Source organism: Aedes albopictus, chromosome 3 (assembly GCF_035046485.1).
Source record: "Aedes albopictus strain Foshan chromosome 3, AalbF5, whole genome shotgun sequence".
Lineage (NCBI taxonomy): Eukaryota > Metazoa > Arthropoda > Insecta > Diptera > Culicidae > Aedes > Aedes albopictus.
The window spans coordinates 436,618,905-436,635,685 of NC_085138.1; the positions used below are offsets into that span (position 1 = coordinate 436,618,905).

The 16,781-nt window shown below is 41.7% G+C and overlaps 1 protein-coding gene across 5 annotated transcripts in view; it reads right to left on the minus strand.

Moving 5' to 3' along the window:
- Window positions 1-1,925: 1,925 nt before the first annotated feature.
- The window catches only part of LOC109426028 (zinc finger protein 436), a 60,123-nt gene continuing 45,267 nt past the window's right edge, over window positions 1,926-16,781 (minus strand). For all 5 annotated transcript variants that reach the window (XM_019701461.3, XM_062856556.1, XM_029875966.2 and 2 more), the window contains exons 3-5: window positions 8,538-8,921; window positions 3,017-3,295; window positions 1,926-2,955 (exon numbers count right to left, since the gene is read on the minus strand). In XM_019701461.3, coding sequence (XP_019557006.2) covers window positions 2,632-2,955; window positions 3,017-3,295; window positions 8,538-8,921 — 987 coding nt within the window. In that variant the 3' untranslated portion in view covers window positions 1,926-2,631. The remainder of the gene's footprint in view (window positions 2,956-3,016; window positions 3,296-8,537; window positions 8,922-16,781) is intronic.

Consider the following 16,781-nt stretch of genomic DNA (forward strand, 5'->3'; position numbering starts at 1 on the left):
TTGTTCTACCGTAAAACGGAAAGTTTTCTCTAAATTAGCAATATCAAACGACGATAAATCCTGCGATAATTTATCATCATCGCAGTGAGCGATAACGTTGAACACAATTATCGTTATCGGCGATAACGATAATTTATCGATTAACAACCTTGGTTCAAATATTACGTAACGCTAAGGGGGAGGGAGGCGGGCTAGTGCTTGTAACGGAAAGTACATTGGAACCTTATAAATGCGCAACGCCCCACGTTGGGCGCCAATGTAACGGAAAAAAAGTTTTGCGAAACACTACAAATGCATTGTGCTCCCGATGGGTACCACAATGTAGACAACTGCTAAAAGAACCCTACAAATGCGCATATTATTTTCCGCATCGAGCCCCACATTTTGAAGCTAGTGGGATACGAAAAGTAAAATATAACGAATACATTGGAACCTTACAAATGCACATTTTATTTTCCGTATCGGGCCCCACGTCTGGGAACTTAGATACGCAAAATAAAATGGAACTAGAAATGCACAAAACACAAACATGCAACACATAACATAAATTGTGCCCAGTTATCCAAATAGATAACTAAGTCCGAACCCAGGATGACGAGGTTTCATTTTTGTTCTTGGTCCATCAGTCAATCCTGTAATCGTATTTCTTCTGGCGGATTGCCTTTTGTTTGCAGCGTTACTTGCTTACATAGCTGGGAAACGTGATATTCTCGGCCTTTGCAGTCTTAAAGAGCAGCGAGAAACGATATTCTCTCTACATCCGACGGTTTCGGTAATATATTTTACCTTTTTCAAGGATTAGAGGTTACGTTCTCTTGTACATGTATAGTAATGCTCTACATCGGATAGTCTAGGTACATGGGTTTCGAGATGGCGCCCGTTGCGGTGCATGTGTCGCGAAATTTTTGCGAGCTACTGTATCGTGGGAGGCTTTTTGCTATAAAAATCTAGCTTTTTGGCTCGCGTTCTATGCTATAATCGCACTGTTTTATCGCCTACGCTTTTGACCTAAACAGTTTGTGGCTGTTTTCGCTAACTTACATAGCTTGTTTTGGTCTAGGAATTTCTAATCCTAAGGGGGCATCCAGATTCGGGCAACAACACAAGACCGTCTATAATTTGATGTCCGTGTTGGGGGACGGCTTGTGCGTTTTGTACTGGATCGCTCCTGAAATTTTTGGAGCGCTACAAATGCACATTAAATTTCAGGGACAAATGTACAAACCTTAGTAAAACATACAAAATAAACAGACAAAATGTTCACAACAATTTACACACGTAACACACTCCATGCAACAATCGAAGAATTTTCCATGAATTGGAGAATGCAATCCATGGAAAATTCTTAAAACTACTTTACAACGTATTAACTATATTACAAACGTAACATGCTGCGTTGCGCTTCATATAATATTTCAAAATGTTCCATACAAAACTTGTTACGTGGGAGAGGGAGAGGGTCTAGAATGGTCAAATTTTGCGTTACGTAATATTTGAATGAACCCTTAAGGACAGACTTGTTGTAATCCCAAAATGGCCGCCACAATGGCTGACTTTGGCACCTACTCACGATTTTTAGCGCACAAATCTCTTCGTAAACAAAACCAACGCACCTGATTTTCTTATTTTATGCTTATTGCAAGTGAGCAAGCACAGAATAATGAAAAGCGCTGTTGTTTGAAGCTTGCTTCTTGAGATTTGTGCGTTTGAAGTTTTGATGCACTGTTCAAGCGGGATTTCAAGACATTTGTCCTTAAATGCATATGCCAAGCCCTTTCGAAACGTATTGCGTACTTTTGGCTGTGATTTGGCCTTTATTATCGTTTGCTTACCGCACCCCATAACTAATTTTTTGGCAATATTAAGTAACAAATAGTCGGCTTAAAATACGGAATGTTTCGGCATAAATTACTCATTTTACGAAATGTTTTATGACGAAATTTGGTATCTACTCGTTTTTGCTGACACTTACACATCTAGGGAAATTTTACTAGAGTACTACACTAAATAAACGACTACTAATGCTAATTAAAACAAACAAAAATACACTGGCATAGTAGAAATGGCGTAAAGCACATCCGCTTTGATCTTTTTTTTTTTGTTTTGTTGTTTAACGAATGTGATTACTTTTTGGTTTGAGCTTTCGACGTCGCAAATGTACATAAATAATGGCGCATTGTTACTTTTCTTTGTATTTATTTGAAGTTTGTTTCATTTCAGAAAACTGATAAATGAAACTTCCGAAATGGCAATCGTTTGACTAGATTTCCAACAAATCCTGTATAGGGCAATAAAGTGAGAAGTGATTAAAATTAGGATTTGGTTTTTGGCAAATAGCTTTTTTAATTGTACGGCAAGATTTATTCGGTACGATATAACCTTTGGGTTGTGTGCTATTCATATGAAGTTGGAGGATGCTTCAGCATCAAACAGTAGAATTCAATAGAACAAAAATAATAAGCGATAAAATATACACATTCATGAAATAAGTCATTTCGAATTCAAGTATTTGGCTATTTCACCGCCAGTTCGTTGCGTTTAACTTACTACTTCCGTTTGTTTTGAATTCACTACATTTACGAAACGGAGAAAGAAAAACATATCTACGAGTTAGTAGAAGCAAACATACACTTAGTTAGTCAAATCCTCCAGCAGCTCTTCGGTGCTACGATTGGCCTTTTTGAACTCCTCCATGTACTTTGCCGGAACGGTCCACTCGAGCAGTTCTTGAACGTTCTGTTTTAAGCGGAAGGCCGGTTCAAACGATTTATCCTCGAAGGCTATGCGTCCAGCGCATTTCAACGAATCGACGAGTACGTTATCGATCAGGCGCTTATCGAATCCCAAGTCTTTCAGCCGTTCTTCGGTAGAGATCTTCTTCAGCAGGATCGCCACTAGGAATCTCATTTGGGACAAGGGCATCGGTGGTTCGACGCCGCTGTTGGCAGCTTTCACCTAAAAACAACAAACATATATGTTATACATTTGGGTATATATACACGTCGATTGATCTTACATTTCTATCGATAATCTCTTCCACGCTGGTGACCGACCTCGACTCCGGCGAACAACTCGCCATGTGATTCTGGTGGTCCAGCTTGGTCTTGAAAAAGATGTTGCACGACTTGCAAAGGTACGATTTGTCCTGGTTGTGGATAGAGAGCATGTGCTTCTTCAGATGGGGAAGCTGCGAAAAGCCAACACTGCAGATGGGACACTCGAACGGCTTTTCACCGGTGTGCTTTCGGATGTGCAACTTCAGTACACTCGAATGGGCGAACGCTTGCCAGCAAACCTGTGAGAAATAATTTAAAAAAAAACGCATGAGAATTATTATAATAATAGTATGTATTCAGTGGATTTAGTGCCAGAAAGACAGAAGCTCAAATCGGCCACGTTCTGATAGACAAACGGCAGTTCTCCGACATTGTCGACGTCAGGATGGCCAGGATCTATCGTGATCGACTCTGACCATTATTTGGTGATGGTCAAACTGCATCCAAAACTTTCCGTCTTCAACTATGTATGGTACCGGCGGCCACCACGGTACAACCTAGAGCGACTGAAGCAACCGGATGTCACCTCAGCATACCCGCAGAATCTCTATGCAGTGTTGCCAGACGAGGGCAAGCTCCTTGTGGCTCTTCTAGGGGACTGCTGGAGTACAGTAAAAGCAACCATCAACGATGTAGCCGAGGGAACCATCGGATATGTGGAAAGAAGTTGACAGAACGAATGGTTCGACGAGGAGTGCAGAGCGATTTTGGAGAAGAACACAGCGCGGGCGGTAATGCTGCACTTAGGTCCCGGCAGAACGCAGAACGTTACAAACAAAAGCAGACCTACCTCATACGAGAGAAACAACGCCACCTGGAAGAAGCGGAGTGCGAAGAAATGGAACTGCTGTCTCTTTTTCCAAGAAATACGACAATTTCTCCAGGAATTTTTCCAAGAAAACCTCCAGGGATTCCTTCAGAAATTCCGCGAGAAATTCCTCCCCGAATTTATCCTGGAATTATTCCAGGTGTTCCTCCATGCATTCCTCCAGGAGTTTATCCTGACTTTCCTCCTGGCATTGCTCCAGAATTTCATTCAGGTATTTCTCCAGGGACTTTTTCAGGAAATCCTTCTGGAATTACCCCAGGTATTTCTTCAGGAATTCCTCCAGGATTTTTTCCAAAAAATCCTCCAATTCCTTCAGAAATAATTTCAGAAATTTTTTCAGGAATTCCACCAGGAGTTTCCGTGGAATTCCTCCGGGAATTCTTCCAGGGTTTCGTCCAGGAATTCTCACAGGAATTTCCCCTCCAGGGATTCCTCCGGGGACTCCTCCAGAGATTCCTCCAGGAATTTCTCCAAAAATTCCTACAGTTATTCCTCTAGAGATACCTCCAGGAATTCCTCCTGAAAGGGCTTCCCAAGTAACAATGCCAGCTGAATAACAGCTTATTCAGTCAAAATTTTCAAAACCAAGCTTAAGAGCGGCTAATTCATCTGTTGTATAGCGATAATGTTTGTTGGGTTCCTGCTGAAGGGGCTTGCTCCTGAAAGGAGGAGAAGCATTTCTCAAGCATTTTATCCAGGAATATCTTTAGAAATTTCTCCAGAGATTCCTCTCAGAATTCCTCAGAAGATTCCTCTAGGAAATCATTCAGGGATTCCTTCAGGAATTCTTCCAGGGATAGTTCCACGGAATTTCCCCAAGAATTCCTCGCGGGAATCCAGAAGTTCTCCAAGCTTTTTTCCTGAGGTTACTACAGAAATTGCTTCAGGGAGTCCTCCATTGATTTTTCCAAGAATTTCTCAAGAATTTTCTCTAAGGATTTCTCCAGGAATTCCTCAAAAGACTTCTCCAGAAATTTATCCAGGGATTCCTCCCAGAATTCCTCTAAGGAATCCTCCAGGAATTCATCCAGGATTTTTCCAGGGTTTGCTCCAAGTATTCATCCAGGAATTCTTCCAGGGGTTTCTCTAGGAAAACATCTCCGATTGCTCCGATCCTCGGATTGATTCGAGAATTTTTCCGGAGGTCCCACCCAGAATTCCTCAGGGATTGATCCAGGCATTCGTCCTGGAATTTCTCCAGGGTGTCTCAAGAAAATCCGCTAATTATTCCTTCAGAAATTCTTCCAGGGATTACCTCGAAAATTCTGAAATACCACCATCAATCTCTCCAGGGATTCCGGCAAGAATTTGTCCAGAAGTTTCTCCAGGATTTTTTCCAAAGGTTGCTCTGGAAATTTCTTCAGGAATTCCTAAAGGAACTCCTCAAAGAATTCCTCTAGGATTCTCCATGGATTCCTCCATAAATTTATCTACGAATTTCTCCAGGAATTCCTCAAGAGATTTCTCACACATTTTTTCCAGGGATTCCTCCCAAAATTGCTCTAAGGATTCCTCCAGGGATTCCTCCAGATATGCCTTCAGAAATTCCTCACGGGATTCTTACAGGGTTTATTCCAGGCATACCTGCAGGAATTCCTCTAGGGAATTCACCTAGAATTTTTCCAGAGATTGCTCCGGGAGTTCTTTCAGGGATTATTCAAGGAATTCCTGTAGTGATTCCTGCAAAAATTTCTCTCGGGATCTTTTCCAGAATTTCATTCAGGGGTTCGGTTACAAATTTCAGAAACCCGTTCATCATCTTTTCCAGGGATTCACCTAGGAGTTTTTCCAGAATTACCTGAAGATTTTTTGAATGACTGGGGAAGAAGAATTGCTTGAGGAATTCCCCCAGTGATTTGTTTTTGAATTTTTTAGGATAATTTTAGAGGGAAGCAGGAGCTGGAAAATTCTTAAAAAATTAATCCAAGAATTCTTTCACAATTATCTCCTAGATATATTATTCCATCCATGAATTCATTCAAGTATACCCCCTGGCACCACAAATTCCTTTAGAAATTCCTTTTTGAATTCTTCCAGATATTTCTTTTTAAATACATTCCAGCTATTCGTCCAGGAATTCCTTCAGGTGATTTCTGATGGAAACCCAGGTGCAGTAGATACGGTACAAACCGATCGACCGGACAATTACACCCGTCCCGGGATTTGTGTGATAGGGCGAAGAAAATATGCAACGTCGAATGCGTGTTTTATCGAACATCTATTCTCGTCGACGAGGTAGTACGGACTAATGAAAAACAATAACAAACATACATCGTTGTAATGTGCAATTTATGCTTCATATTTTACACACGCATGCACTTAGACACACACAGTCATCTGTCATCCATCAGAGGTTCCCAATTCCGGGTTTTCTGTTCATCTTATGAGGGGCTGCCACTACTCTACTCTCGTCTACTCCAGCAATTTCCAGGATGTTTCAGAGAATTCCATCATTTGAGATTTTTTTAGAAATACCTTCAAGAAATTCTTGAAGAATTTCTTCAGGATTCCTTTTAGAAATTCTGACAGCGACACCCCGAGGTTTTCGTTCAGTGATAGTTTCAAGACTTTTACGAGAATACCTTTGAAAATTCTTCCGATGATCCTTCCGGGAATTGACATTCGAATAAGATTATGTTCTGAGATGAGTATATGCACTATTCAGTATAGGAGTATATAAAGCTGTCTCTTGGGAAACTCCGGCAAGGATGTACTCTGAACGATACAATTGAAAACATATTCTCTGAGGAATAGAGATCCAGGATATTCCAAGATTGCTCATTTACATATACAAAATGAATGATTATTTACTAAAAGAACTCCAGTTAGTCATGGAAGACATTCCTAGACATTTTCAAAAAATCTTCGCACTGGTTTCCATAATGTTCAACCGGAGAAAGTTTTGAAGGAAATCATGAAGAAAATTCTGAGTTTCTCCTAAAAAGTGTAGGTTGATTTGTTAGGATAGATTTGTAGATATCAACAGGAACAAATATTGTAAGCTCCGGAAGAAACAATGCACAAGTAAAGAAAAATTCTTAATCTTCCAGAAAGTTGTCACCGCTATCAGCACCACGCTGATCTGTGTAGAAAAGACGAGGTTTTTTCAACGTAATGTACAAAAACCTACGTGACTGCTGAAAAGTAATGCTTTTAGTATATAATTATTATTATTATATTTTATTAACGACACTTTACCAAAAAAAGTTGGCATTCGTGTCCATTTAGTATATAATGTTAAACCCATATTATGCCGAATAAATGTATTATAAATCTATCTTTATCTTTAAGGCGATTGTTTTCAGATATTTACTAATTTCCGTATATGATATCATGAAAAATGTTGGGGGTTTGAGGGGGAAGTCTGGCGGAGAAGCTCCTTCTAGCTACGCCAATGGATCCATCGACGGCCGGTCGGTAACAGACCAGGTCTTCACCGTACGGCAAATCCTCCAGAAATGCTGTGAACACCAGATCTCACCGCATTACTTTAAAGAGGCTTACGACAGTATCGATCCAGTGAAGCTGACCAGACTGATCAAAGCAACGTTTGACGGTGTGCAAAACTGTGTAAGGGTTTCGGGTGAACTATCCAGTTCATTCGGATCTTGTCAAAAACTGCGACAAGGTAACGGACTCTAATGACTACTCTTCAATATCTCTCTGAGAAGTGTAATGCGGCGAGCCGGGCTGAGCCAACGAGGTACGATTTTCACGATATCCGGTCAATTTGAATAATTTAGCCACATGAAAACGTCGCCAGAACAGTTCAACGCTAGCAGAAATCCACCTGAAACAAAAAGCAGTAAAGGTCAGACTGGTAGTGAATGCATAAAAAAAGCATATTAGGCAGAACCAAAGACGACAGGATTCGTCTGGAAAATAATGTCACGATAGACGGGAATACCCTGGAGGGTGGAAATCATCTACCTCGAATCCTTACTGATGGCTGACAACAATGTGAGTCGTGAAATTTGAAGGTGCATTATCAGTGGAAGCCGTGCTTAGTACAAACCCCGGCACCAAATATACCATATACCAAACGCATATAGGGCCGGTGGTCCTCTACGGAAACGAGACATGGATTATGCTCGAGGAGTACTAACAAGCACTTGCAGTTTGCAGAGCGATGTGTGCTAAGGACGATCTTTGGCGGTGTTCAGGAGAACGGTATGTGGTAGCGAAGGATGAATCACGAGCTCGCTGCACCTTACGGCGAACCCAGCATCCAGAAGGTAGCCAAAGCCTGGAAAATACGTTGGGCAGGGCGTGTTGCAAGAATGCTGAACAATAACCCTACAAAGTTGGTGCTTGTTACTGATCCGGCTGTCACAAGAAGGCGTGGAGCGCAGTGAGCACGATGGATGGATCAGCTGGAGCGTAGTCTAGCGAGCGTGAGAGAGCGGCAGTAACATACCGAGTACTGCAGCGTAATATTCTTACGTGTTAGGCATCGTACACAAATTACGTAACGCTATAAGGGGAGGGGGAGTCTAGAGCAGCGTTACGATTACGATCCATACAAAAATGATTAAGCTTTCATACAAAAAGCGTTACAAGGGGGTCTGAAATGGCCGATTCTAGCGTTACATTATTTGTGTACCATGCCTTATCCTAATTGTCTAATCCTACAAGCTATGAATTCAACTTACCTGACATCTGTAGGGCCGCTCGCCCGTGTGGATGCGCTGATGAACGACGAGCTGAGATCGTTGGGAGAACACCGCCCCACAAACGGCACACCCATGTGGTCGGATCATCTTGTGTGTCCGCATGTGCTGCGGCAGGTGGCCCTTGAACATCTTGTTACAAATGTTACAATGGAAGGCCTTCAGGTTGGCATGATAGCACATCAGATGCTTCTTCAGCGCGTCCGGCCGGAAGAACCCCTTCCCGCAGATGTGACACGTGTAATCCCGGATGTCCATGTGGCTTTTGAGGTGCATCTTGAGATTGGCGGCGCACGAGAATGCCGACGAACAGTCGGGGCATTTGTGCTTACGGACTCCATTGTGAGTGGCAAGATGTTGTGTTAGCTGAAAAATTGAAAAAAAATGAATCGTTGGAATTTCAGAAGTGCTTTAACAAACTTTAAAGGGTGAAAGCATACGCAGCAAATGTGCCGCAGCAACATCAGAGAAATGTCAATCGTGCCATGCCGTAACGACATCGGCGTTCCAATTATCCGGTTCTTGTCAGCCAAGACATGAAAGGAATAAGCTCTATTTGCTATTCATATAGCGGAGCAAAAGAAATATTCGGTCGAAGAGAGGAAAAAAAAACGAAACGATAGGAAACAACCGGAAAAGCTGGGTTCGGCTCAGAGTCAGAAACCGAAAGAGAGACATAGCACGGTACAAAAAGCAATATTTGTATAAGTAATCAATTTATCGTGTTTTTGATTACAACCCCCGTGCTCCCCACACCCCCTCAAAATCATCCAATCCCCTCGGCATGCTAGAGTTTGTTCAACCAAATTATGGCCTCTCAAAGCAATTCGAAAGGAATAGTAGGTTCACCTAGGATCACAGCATCATCATTCAACTGCTCCTGACCTGGCTGCAACTACAAAATATGCACAGGAGCAGACCCCAAGCCTGCCAAATAGCGACGGAGCGGAACGCTCGTCAACGACGTCAGTTTACCGCCCCGGAGTTCGGAGGCGCGGGTGTCAAAAACAGGCGAATAATTTCCAACCATGCCTAGGTGGGTATGTATTTTGCCTGGGAAAGCCCCTGGTTAGAACCTGTCGTTTTAGTTGTTGTTCATTCACTTACGGCGAGGAACCGACGGCCGCCACCGTTTGTGACGTGTGCCAAGCACACACATAGGAAAAGTCGACAAGCGCCCCTTTCGGAAGCGGGAAATTCATGGGGTAGGAGCAGTAGATAAGGAAAATCAGAAATATGAACTGTTGTTGGTCGGTCGCTCAGAAGTGAATGCATATACTTTTGCTTTAATTAGCTAACCTATACTAATTGTCGCTAATGATAAAAACACACTTTTCAATCACTGAAAAAAAAAACTGAATTGAATTAAACTTTTTAGTCATTCGAATGATGACTAGAAATCAATTTATGAATTTATTTTGAAAACTTTTACTGGAACACACTTTGCCAACAAAATGATCATTAGCCTGGGACAAAAAATCTTAGGCTTAGGTTACATTATGATCCCATATCATAACTGTTCAAAATTTCAGCTCAATCGGAGAAACTATATTTTAGCGCCAGCCATTCTATGTTTTCATATCCGTTCATAGTCGTTCTAAGTTATTATCTAAAAAGCGAAGGGCTAAAAGTCCAAAACTAAACTAAAAACAAATCAATCAATCAATAAAAAGCGAATAGCAAGACAACGCTGTTTAACATGTGAGAAATTGGTATTAATAATGAAATCTCGCCATTGTAACGATCGGGTATGGCTTAATAACAATGATTTTATTGCCCTTTTCCGGCTATACCAGTCGGCTATGGTTGGTGACGAAGTATGTGTCAGTCGAGCTTCAATATCAACATTCAAAAACAATACGCGCACACTTGTTGTTCGTAGGCCGCGAGAGTGCGGGAGATTGGCATCTAAGAGCCGAAAGAGAGATAAAGTTGCGAAAGACGGACCCGGTTTAGGGTGGTGCTTCGAATCCAGTTTGACTTTCTATTCTGCAGAGTTGTAACTTGTTCTGTAGCTTAGTTGGTTAAAGCGCCGGACTAGCGATAACGGAGTCGTGGGTTCGAATCCCACCAAAACAAGTGGTAATTTTTTCACAAATTTATCTCTCAATTTGCCAATTAAACGTACTTTGCCTAAAATACTTCGAGTTTTTACGTCTATGGCTAAATAACTTTTCCCATAAACTTCGGATCGTTTTGCGATCTTCGGAAGCCTGAATTTTAAGGATCAAAGGGTGACGACTGGCTGTTTTTTTTAAAAGGGATATTCTACATAAAGCTAAAGCGATCCTAGTATATTATCTCATAGCCATTTTAACTTGTATCTCCAGATTCAAGGGCCTGTTAGGTGGTTATCGGAATTTAATAAGAGATTATGTTGAAAACACTCTTGGGCAAATGAAATTCTTGAGCATGAAATAGATTCTGTTGCAAGTTTCGTGCGTTGCGGTTGTTATTTATTTTGCTGTCCATCGCCTGTCCTTTGAAGTACAGTCGAGTCTCCTATTAGACACTGCCACCCAGTTTGCGCCCACCGAAATTTTTCAGCTGTCTTACATCAAATCGAGCTGATTTTTTTTACAGCAGTTAGTGCTTATTAAAGACTCATCAAAAACAAAAAATGAACTAACTTGATTAAAAGACAGCCTGGAAAACGCGGTGGGCGTAAAGTTGGTGGCAGCGTCTAATAGGAGACCCGACTGTACAGTTTTCTGAACGCAATAACAGTGTAGTGCCATCGAACTGGATAAGTAGCAGTTGTTGCAAAGAAAGTTACACTCAACGTAGATTCCATATAATCAACAATTTCTTGAAATTTGCTACCAGCACAAACCTACATACTGCAACGCAAAACAAATCAACCGCAAAACAAACTGCCCGTGTAGCTGCCGGCTATGAATAGCACTACGGACCCCCTGTTCCGGGGGTAAAAGTCCACCAAACAGGGAACCCCAATCCAAGGTGTCAGGCGACCCGTGCTGATGGATGAATGATTGAGGGGGTTTCAAAGATGCTCGATCGTTAACGGAGCCCGTAACGTGGGTAGAAGGGTAGATCACCTTTTCGTGTTGTGTTACGGAGTAAAATCTACCGAAACCTAGTGTCGTTCTACTTTTCCTATTTTGGAATATGCGTTCTGGCAATTCAAGGAATCATAGTATTTAGTCCTTGTCACTGGTATCGTGGTGACTTACGGTCTCTGAATAAAACTAAGTTAACCAACTTTACTTTGCAGATAGTTAAAAACCTCGCCGTTCGAGGCTAAACTTGATGCAAAGGACATCAAATCGGGTTAGGGATCCATGTATGTACTAACTCTTCGAAGACAAGTAAGTGCTGGTATGCAAGGAACATACTAGAATCCTTATTACTGAACATATGTTCCATTATTGGAATGGTATTGCTGCTAATGTTAAAACCCGGGTTCTAAACTTCTTACTGGGGAGAATTTAGCAGTAAAACAAGGGTGATGCTAGGTTTCCGATGCATGGCCAATATCAGTACTCTTGTTTTGTTTTCTAAAAAAAAAACTAAACAAAAACTGTATCAAAATCGATACTTTATTGCCCCTCAATGGCAATTGAGAAATGCGACATGCACTACACTAAGGATACGGGTAATGTCACAATAGATCTAAAAACTGGTCGCAGTGACAAACCCGAACAGGAATAAAAAAAAAAACCGGCTAATACAAGGCTTCTATTGTCTCTTCATGTTGTCTATTCACGTGAGAGAGTGATCTGAAACCGAAGAGAAGATTGTTAGGGTTCGCAATACCCTAATTACCGCAAAATGAATTTGGGGCGCTGTCACGAGTGCAATTTTGTAATCATGTGTGTGATCCGTGACGACTGGACCACACACATGATTACAAAATTGCACTCGTGACAGCGCCCCAAATTCATTTTGCGGTAATTAGGGTGCAGGGTTTTTTTTTTTGTAAAAATGATTATCAATTTCATGCTGTGTGCGCTTGACTATCGGTTGAACAAGAGCTCGCGTGTTAGCCACCCAAACATACTATTGATTTGTAATCTTTGCCGAGGAAAGCTGGTAAAGCTATTTCGTACGATTCCAGCCGCTTTCGATCAGCCTGATAATGAAGTAATCATATCCATAAATGAAAAGATCGCCAAAATGCAACAATCGATTGACGAATTGGCGCAATATTTCAATGGTTATAACGGAGCATTGAAACCAATAGAACAGCCTGAGGACTTAGGTGATCTACAAGCAAATGCACACTCATCACGTCGACCACGCTAGATGCAAACGAAAATGCTCAACAGACTGCAAACTGCTCACTGTTTGTGTCCAACATTGCCAATGACGTTATCAACGACGAAGTGTTACGAATGGTGAATGAAACTATAGAATTGGATGCAGTTATTTCCGAAAAATGTCTTGTACCACCTTAGAAAGATAAATCATTGATTCACTACATATTCTTCAAAGTTGTCGTCAAACTCAATCAAAGTATTGTATTAAACTGACCTGAAATGAATACGCTGCCGGGAATTCATAGACCGTTCAAATGAAACATGGCGCCCAGCTCGAGGAATAGTTTAATTTGTGATGTAAAAATTCAATTTCGATTGTAATGATTTTTCGTTATATGTATGTTGGGATCCCGGGTGAACCACCCCAATCAACCATCTCTTCGAAAGATCGCGAAAACATATCTTCTATCCATTTAATTATTCCGACCAGATCACAGCGTTCGACATGTCGAAGAGCTCAACATAAACTGCTCTTTGTTTTAATTCAATACAATTTTACAATTAATTCGACAATAGGGATTTTCAGTTATATTAAGTACCTTAATTTAAAAATCTACCATCATTGGGGCTGCAAAAGCCTGTTGATATGTATAATAATAAATAAAATAAAATGTTAATTTATGAACTCTACTTAAAGATGTCCCGCGTTCAGTATTGTTGCCGTACGCAATGTGCGCTAGCTACGATTAAGTAACGGGTGATGCAACTGGTTATTCCCTCGCATTGAATACACAGGCAGATATTTTTAGACAATGGTATTGGCAAACAATTGCTACATCTATCCGACGATTTCCAGCTCTGTCAAATGGAACAGTGTCCAATTGTTTGTTTGTAGAACGAAGCCGATATTTTCGGCATAAAGGTCTGTTGTAGCCGGGGCCCGTGACGCAATTGTTAACACGTTTGCTTAATAAGAAGATGGTCGTGGGTTCGATCCCAACCCCGGCACTTTCGTCAGTTGCTCTTTCCCCCTGAGAGCAGCTGACACTGACCCTCTCCTGAGCCTATGGCTCAAACGGACCCGGATACATGGACACGGCACTTCATAATGGACCCCCAATCGGACTGGAAAAAGGAACATCGAACAGCCTCACTTCTACATCCTTGTGCTCATCATTCTACCATGACAGGGTAGAAAGTGAAAGCAGCGCAACGGCAACCAGTTCGATATAGTAGAATTAGAATAGAATACATTTAGGCGCTGCACAAAGTGTAAGTACAGCTTCCAATTGGAATCGCTCACGCAGTGCCCTAGTGGACAAAAGAGCTGTAAATTAGGTAAGTGATTTAAGAATGAAAAAAAGGTCTGTTGGAGCCAGTTTGCGTATGAGAAGTATATAGAAATGTAAGAAATCTAAATTATACAACATTGAAAGTGAATTTAATATCAAATATATTGCAGCCAGCTTAAAAGTTATTCAGTCACGCAACACCTGGACTCTGTCACTCGATCTTTCCTTATACTCCAACAAGTATCGTATAGGCGTATCTAGAATGAACGATTTCTTTTTGTCTATTTTCTCTTTGGATTTTTTCCGGGAAATACGATCAGTGTCCGGATAATCCCTAGATGTTTTCCGGGGCAGGACGACTGGGACTAGCATCTTCTTCTTCTTCTTTATGGCTCTACGTCCCCACTGGGACTTGGCCTGCCTCGCTTCAACTTAGTGTTCTTTGAGCACTTCCACAGTTATTAATTGAAGGGCTTTCTTTGCCCGCCATTGCATGAATTTGTATATTGTGAGGCAAGTACAATGATACACTATGTCCAGGAAGTCGAGAAATTTTCCCGACCGGAACGGGAATCGAACCCGCCGTCTCCGGATTGGCGATCCATAGCCTTAACCACTAGGCTAACTGGAGACCCCTAGCAGGACTAGCATCTAGAACAATAAAAAAGACCGAAAATTGATTGATTGATTGATTGATTTGTCTTTATTAAAGAGACTTTCAGCCCTTGACTGGTTCGTCTCTAAGACCGAAAAGGATTTGCTGGCCAAGTTATTGACCAAAGGTAAAATCGATGAAGAGAAATCCGACATCTAGACGAACATTTGAAAAGGGCCTATCTGCTTTTTGTAAACAAACATGTTTCTGTCTCTGCAGGGCCCATCTGCATCCACCCACGCACATCAGCACCCTTAACAGATAGCTTGAAGAACACTCTTTCTGATAAGGGCGTTGTTATGCGTGGGTGGATGCAGATGGGCCCTACAGAGACAAAAACATGTTTGTTTACGCAAAGCAGATAGGCCCTTTTCAAATGTTCGTCTAGACATCCGAACCGCCATAGCACAGACAAACAGACGTAACACCTTGAGCGATTTTCATGAAAATCCATCGCCCAGTTCACACTACCATCACCTGGTGGAGAAGTTGCACGAATCACTGTGTTGTGCAATATCGTCAACAGAAGGCGCTAGTGTGAAACGTCAAACGCATAGAAAAACGATGCGCGCGCTGTTACGTCTGTTTGTCTGTGGCTATAGGGAGTACCTCGGCTTCAGCACTAGGCTTCGCGACTCCGAATCATAGAAACGACTGCTACGACGGCGATGTGAACAGGTAAAAAACGAGAAGAATGCGGCATGGGCGAAAATGTTGCAACACCGTACAAGTGCGAATGAGGCACGTTATAAACAAGCGCGGAACAAGCAGAACTCAGTCTTTCGAAGGAAGAAGCGCCAGTAGGAATAATTAGATCGCTAAGCGATGGAAGAGCTGTATCGCGCAAAGGGCACACGGAAGTTCTACGAGCAGCTGAATCGCACGCGCAGAGGCTTTGTGCCACAAGCCAACATGTGCCGAGGCAATCACGGGAATCGAATTTGTCATTAATGTGTCGAAGACTATAAGTACTAGCGTGGTTCTAAAAATCATTTTTGCTCCACACCGCTTATTCGATTCATTGCCAGATTCTATGCCTCCTCCCAAAATTTGAACTTATTTGATTGAAAATTGAGACTGCACAAGCCCTTCAAAGTTTGTATGAGAATTACTATGGGAAAACGATGTTTTTCATTCAATCGCCCGTAGTATTTCCCCAAGTACCCTAGAGGGTTGGTTGACCATTGGTACTCCTAGGCTACTCTATCAGCTACAATTTTTCCTAAGAGCGCATTCAAATCGGACGCCTCATTAATTAGTTTCAGATTTTTATCCAAAATCGAAATCTCATACTCATGATGGTTAAACTATTCGAAGGGCATCACTGCATTTTGCAGTGGAACATAGTAGCCATGATTTCAGTGTGCTATCTTTGGCGCCATATGCTGCAATGTTGCCTGCAAGGAAGCTGGAGGATCACTGTTAAAGTTTGTCCAGTTGAATACAAATTGATAACTAATTATTGAGGCGTCTGATTTGAATGCGGGCTTCAGCAAAGTTGTAGCTGATAGAGTAGCCTAGGAGTACCAAGGGTCAACTAACCCTCTAGGGCACTTGGGGAAATGCTACGGTCGATTGAATCGTTTTCCCATAGTAATTCCCATACAAACTTTGAAGGGCTCGTGCAGTCTCAATTTTCGACCAAATCAGCTCAATTTTTGGGAGAAGGCTTAGAATCTGGTTACGAATCGAATAAGCGGTGTGGAGCAAAAACGATTTTTTGAACCACGCTAATAAGTACATCACGCAGAAAAATGGCGCTTGTTTAAAACAATAAAACGCATGGTTGATTTTCAAACTGAGAATTTACTTATTCCAAAGTTATATTTAATTGTTTTCATTTAGAGTTTATGGATAAAAACATTTGTTTCAACAAAATAAAAACCATAAACATGGTCCGAAAGCACTCACACATCTATAAAATGCTTACCCCAACATCGCCACAACGAAGAAGGTGCAGCAAATCCATCACGCCAACTTCCAAGTGCAGCTTTTGCCGTGATGGATAACGCGCAGGTACTCACGCCTTTTTTGTATTTTTTTTAGTCGTTCTCCTCCC